The sequence below is a fragment of the Rhea americana genome, unplaced genomic scaffold (assembly GCF_003343005.1).
Source record: "Rhea americana isolate MKP2758 unplaced genomic scaffold, rheAme1 scaffold_38, whole genome shotgun sequence".
NCBI classification, from domain to species: domain Eukaryota; kingdom Metazoa; phylum Chordata; class Aves; order Rheiformes; family Rheidae; genus Rhea; species Rhea americana.
The window spans coordinates 2,457,802-2,463,801 of NW_028186512.1; the positions used below are offsets into that span (position 1 = coordinate 2,457,802).

The following is a 6,000-nucleotide window of genomic DNA, read 5'->3' on the forward strand; positions in this document are numbered from 1 at the left end:
TTAAAGGCTAATTGAAAACTTGCATGTACCTCTGTGGACCTGTGGGGTGCACTGCATGAAACACACTGCTCTCCACCTCCAGGTCCTTCTCATCCTGTGCAGGCTGTGCTGCTCTCATACCATAGGAAAGAGGCCCTGAGCTTCTCCTGTGCTTTTTTCTAGAGCACACCAAACGAAGGCATCCTGCACAGTGCACAGGAGGAGCAGCTGAGAACCTAACCTTTAAAGCCCATCACACATATCTCCTTGGTTAGAGAGTCCTCTTCCTGCTTAAGTAGAGGCATGATCACCTATCATTTGAGTTGAACCTCTGTCACACACTGAATAGTTAATTGGATAGACCTGAGGGGGACACAGAGCTGGATCTTGCCATTAAAGTAAAGGCACGTAGTTTCTCTCCTCTGTGTAAAAATATTCAGTAAGAGTGGAGTTAAGCTGCAGCCCTTTTAAACTTAGAATGACTTCAGATGCCATCYGGCATAAAATTATCTCTGGCCTGGTAGAGTTTGGCTTACTGTTATCTTTTCTCCAAAAGGAAGGCATAAACGTTGCAGGTGCTTGACATTCACCACTGCAGCAGTGACTATACTCTGAGCTTTGAGCCATGTGGAAGGAGGCAAGACACATGGCCTCCCATGGCCACACAAAGATGTTTGCAAAAGTTTATTTCACAGTCTTTCCCAACTAGGTCAGAATCTGTTGTATCTATGCCACAGATTTTTTTTTTTTTTTTTTTTTTTTTTTGAGTCGGATCCCAATAGTTGCTTTCTAAAGGGCATCTGAGACTCATCTCAGCTTCTTCCACCACCCTCTAGCCGTGTTCCCAAAGTTTCCTTGTTAAGGCTAGCTGTGTATGAGGAGGTTGTGATGGGCTACTGGAGAGCAATTATCATTACAAAACCCAGATCATTACAGAACCTAGAGTGGTCTGTCAGCTCCATGCTGATACCTCACTCAGCCTTGCAGAAGTACACGGAGCATTTTGTCGCTACTAAAATAAAAAGCTTGTCTTGTATTGTTGGTCTTTTTTTAGGAGTGCAAAAAAAAGTGACTGTTTTCTTTACTGTTCACAGGCACTGAAGTTAACGAGGCAGCCCAAAGCACCCGTGAAGGTATAACGATGGAGGTGGCCTGGGTCACAGTGAATGTATATATGTACTATACTGTACACACAGACAATTGAGACAACTGGGTATCTGTTAATGTTGCTTCAGTGCATATTTTATTTTTATATACACTTATATATATATATTAAAAGGATACCTGTATAAGTGCCTTACAAATGCATTTTTGGCAAAAACATTGTTTCTAGAAGCCACTTTGATGGTTACTGCAAGAGGTTGTACAGTATTTTGGAGTCCTTTAGTTTTTATTTTTCTAGCAGAGTGAATGGTCATAACTAACAGCTGTGTTTCTTCTATTGCCTCTGCTTTGAAGCCAGGGTGCACTAGCTGTAAGTTTCTGTTTTAAACTAGCCCAAATGGCCAGAAGCCTATTTCACTGCTGGCTTACCCTGAAGAACAGCTTTTGGAACGTTTTTTTCAAGATTGACTTGAATTTGTGTGCTATTCTGTTACGCTTCCTAGTCATATGACTGTGACATGCCTTTTTCTTCTGAGTTTGTGTATTCTCAGCATGGGGCCATCCATTGGATAGAAGCTGAGAAGCATGAATTATTTGCATTTGTTGACACAGTTGTCTAGACATTCCTTCAAAGTTAATGGTTTTTCAAGAATATTCTTTCAATTCTACTGTATGATATTGTGCCATTGTATATCTTAAATTCCTCATAAGCTTCTTCAAAGAAATGGTCTGGTGCTTGGGTTATGAGTGAAGTATTTGTGTTTGCAGCGAGGACATCTTTCATAATTTACACCAGAAGAACACATTTTTTGTTTTTCTGTTTTCTTTTCTTTCCCCCAGCGCAATGCATAGAGATCTGCAGTGACAGAATTTAGGATGCTCATATTTAAACAGAGTCTTTAGTAAACCAAGTTAAGTTTTCTTTACTACTGTATTGGTAATGAATAACAGCTTGTGCAGACAAGAAAGTTGACAATTATTTTTTGCCAATTAAAAGGAACCTTCTAGGAACAAGAACACTATCTTAGTTAATCTGATAATTAATCAGAACTTTTTTAAAAAATCAAGTGTTGCTATTTGTAGTCATATTATTAAAAAAGGATATGAAATACTACTTGTACAAGTAAAGAGAAAGAAACACAGGCATATGCTTAAACATGCAGCCAGCCCTGCATCTTATCCAATAGATTAAGATTTCAGAAGAGTGCAGTAGTCTGGACTCTTGAGGTGTACCCATCTGCAAAAATTGTGCTGGCAATTGTGCATTAAAACRTTAAAAGGAATGAAAGAAATAGGTCAAACAGGGATTGACTTAATTGCAGAAGTGTCTGTGTGTCACGGTTAACATTGCATTCATTTGCACCATTAAATGCAAACACCTAGGAACAGATCTTTAGCAGGTGTAAATTATCATAGTGCTGATAACACTATAACTATTTACAAAAGCCAAATATCTTTTCTATGAAATAAGCACATGCAACTCATATCCCTTTACCTTAATGAAAAAAAATCGTGTTTGGTTTATCTAGTCTGTTATTCCTAATTTAACAAGAAGAAAGTAATTTGGTACCAATCAGCAGTGCTTTAACTGATGGTCAGTGCAAAGCTGGTCTGTCGCCACCTATGAGAAATTATCGGGGTTGATAGTGACATCTTGTTCAAAATCATCATCACCAATTGTAAGGAACTGCCTAACAAAGGTACGTGATGTGGTAATGTATTGAATTCTCTTCTTTCCACGGAGAGGAATCGAACTGGGCATGCTGAGCTTGCGTGAGGGCTGAGCGGCACCATCTGCCACCAGTCTGCTCCAGTGTTGTGCTCTGTTCTCACCAGCCGGTGGTGCAAAGGGCAGCCGGCAGTGGGCTCGCAGTATGGATCAGTGTATCCCTGGAGAGCATACATGGATCCAGGAACAGGCCAGCCTGAGAGGTAACAGGAGAGAATAGCATGTATGTTCTTTGCCCAAATTAAACGTTTCCCTTAAGCAGGCTAACCAGAAACTGGCTCTATGTCAAAATTCCTGTCTGTGCTTAAAAACCCTGATTGCAGCAGAGGGCCTGGATGCAGGACAATTTGCCTCTGTTCTGTTTCCACAAATCTGCCCTGAACTTCCAGAGCATATAAGGATCTGATCTCAATCCCACTGAAATCTGTGAATCATTCTGTTGGTTTTAAATGGCAAAGGAGTAGGCCTAAGGAGAATGCTGGATTTTGTTTGTTTGTTTAAATAAACAGGAAGAGGTCAAGCATAGAATTACTTCTTCCACTTCTGTGGTTGTATCAATGCTAAATGGTTAATACACTGCAAATACTCTTACTGAGCTACCTCTGAGTACTGAATCTCCCATTTTCAGTACATCCAACAACTTGCTTAGATTCCATGGGAAACATCCATTTTTTCTTTGTTAARTATTTTCTGTGCTTAAGACTATTTCAAACTGTTTTAAGAGACAGTTTTGTTAGATCATTGACAAAGTCATTGCTGATTTCTTGGGACATCCTAAATGTTGCGTGGATTTTTCTTAAACCTAAATGAATGTTGGAGGTGTTGATCTGAAGGGAATATAAAGCAAAACYGAAATACATTTTTAAATACTTAATGAAACTTAATTATTCATATCAATTCTGTTATGTTTGAAGACTGCTGTTAGTTTTATGCTTTCCTATTGTGCATATGTCTTTAATAAACAGAATGATTTTGAATTTAATGTTGTTAGTAAGAAAAAAGATAAAATTCCTTATCCTTTAGGTCATCTTTTTACTTCTGTTACCTGAAGTTTTGTTCTTTTGTTGATAAACCTTTTAAATTCTTTGCTTGTCATTTTAAAAGAAAATCTATGAATAGTATAAAGATATTTTATCAACTAAATTTAGGGAAAGAAGGCCCTCTTTCTGTGCAGTTTCTTTCATATGGATGTAGAAAACTATAAATACTTGGTTGTACATTTTAAAAAAGTGAGAATCAGAGAATATTGTAAATTATAATCAGATGAAAATTAATTGAATTCCAGCACTTTTTAAGTAGAAGGTTAAAACAGTTCTAAATGTTTCCAATTTCTTAGTTTTATATTTAACTGAGAGACCCTGAATATTGAACATAATCAGACAAAATTAGTGGCAAATGAGAACTTTGCCCATGTTCAAACATCAGGATTTTCTTGATCATTAACACTTCTWAGCTTCTACATATCTATAATCCTATCTAATGATATAAGTGGGGGAAAAAAACTTAAAAACAATGAAACAGCACTTGCCAGTTCACAGGGATTCTCAGCACCTTTGTGTTGAGAGTTACTCAAACATTTCATCTCCCCTTTGTGCTGTAAATTGAGAAGCTTATGACAATGCTCCAGTAATAGGTCCCAGATAAATAACTTCTTAAGTATTTAAAATCAAGATCTGTAGTTTGTGTTTGTTTTTGTTTTGTTTCAATATCCTTTACTGAGTTCAAATAGGCTATATGGCAGAAAAGCCACAGTGCCAGCAGAAGCTGGACTGTTGTGCCTGTTTACAGACCAAAAGGAGAGTAATCCAGCAGTTTCATTTTACAAAAATACAGTCCGATATGTTGTTCTGGCAGTCAGGCAAAAAGGAGCCTGTTTTGTAACATGCTCCTTTGTCATTATTTTCATCTTCAATTTTATTTGCATGTGGTCTTCTATGGAAATATCTTGACAGCAGAGGTTAGAAAACAAAGATGAAATATTGTGTGTCTGCAAGCACATATATTTGTGTGTTAAAGCATACGTGCGTAAGATACGAGCAGATGTATATGTAGAAATCACTAGTAAGGACCAAGTCCCTGATATACATTTTTTGCAAGTCTACATATGGAGAAAAAAATACTTTTCTGATGTTATTCTGACATTAAAAATGAATTTTCAAACACTGAATTGTGTTTTGTATTGAGTCATAATCCTTTACAGAAGTTTACAGCAGACTATAGCAGTATTGTATTTTTAAACTGGAGACTGTTTTGCACTTAAATAGATGTTGATACATTTAGGAAATACAATATGGTAAGAGGCTAAATCATAGTTTCTCCATTTTAGTATAATCCAATTGCATTTATATTACTATTTTTATAAAGTGCCAGAAGTAAAAGCAGTGCCTTGCAAACACGTTAAATAGACACGAGACTAAATTCTGCCCTTAGTTACACTTGCACATCTCCGATGAAAGGGCTGTTAAGCTGTAGAGTAGTCTCCTTAGGGAAGCTGTTTGAAAAGCCCTGCCATTGTTCTAACAATGTGCTGTGATAATGTAGTGTATGGAAGAATATTTTACTTTATATTTGATAGCTTGCCCTTTCCAGCATGTAACAAACCTAATCTCTCTTGTCCCTGCTTCCACGGATGGCCCCCAATCTCCCAGATCAAAACTACAGTATCAGACTGGAGCAGYGTCAGAAGAGGTGTCATTGTCTCCTCTTTGTGGTTCTCCTGCCTGAGCCGCAGATCCCTTATAGTCATTAGACCGTAAGTTCTTTTGAGGATGCACTCAATTAAATTCTCTTAAGTTTATGTGTACAGTTCCTCCAAAATGCTCATAAAACAGAGAACACCCTGCAGGATGGTAAGTAAGCTTCTTGAGTAGTACAGACAAGTGCTCTCCAGTGGCTTTTTTTTTTTTCAGGACTATAAAAAATATTAATGCCAGGAAATACAGGTGTAAGGCATTGCTACAGCCAGGTCTGCTTCCYGCTGGAATCTAGAGCTCCAGCAGAGGTCATGAAACCAGCCTCTAAATTGCTTTCTTGCCAGAAAGGTGGAGAGTGAGATTTTCAGTGAGAAGTGAAATTAAATTTGTTAGTGATTAAAAGGACAAGAGAGATGTGTTGGAAGCAATTGGTGCCGATGAGGCCTCTCAGCTGCTCCCTTAAGCAAATTGCAGTCTCAGTGGAATATCAGCTTC

The 6,000-nt window shown here is 37.9% G+C and overlaps 1 protein-coding gene across 1 annotated transcript in view; it reads left to right on the plus strand.

Annotated features, from left to right (window-relative positions):
• SLC10A7 (solute carrier family 10 member 7) overlaps positions 1–4,974 on the plus strand; it is a 155,929-nt gene extending 150,955 nt beyond the window's left edge. Inside the window, exon 13 of the mRNA XM_085313148.1 lies at positions 1,074–4,974. Within this exon, the coding sequence (XP_085169274.1) occupies positions 1,074–1,118 (45 nt within the window). The 3' untranslated portion in view covers positions 1,119–4,974. The remainder of the gene's footprint in view (positions 1–1,073) is intronic.
• The last annotated feature ends 1,026 nt before the right edge of the window (positions 4,975–6,000 follow it).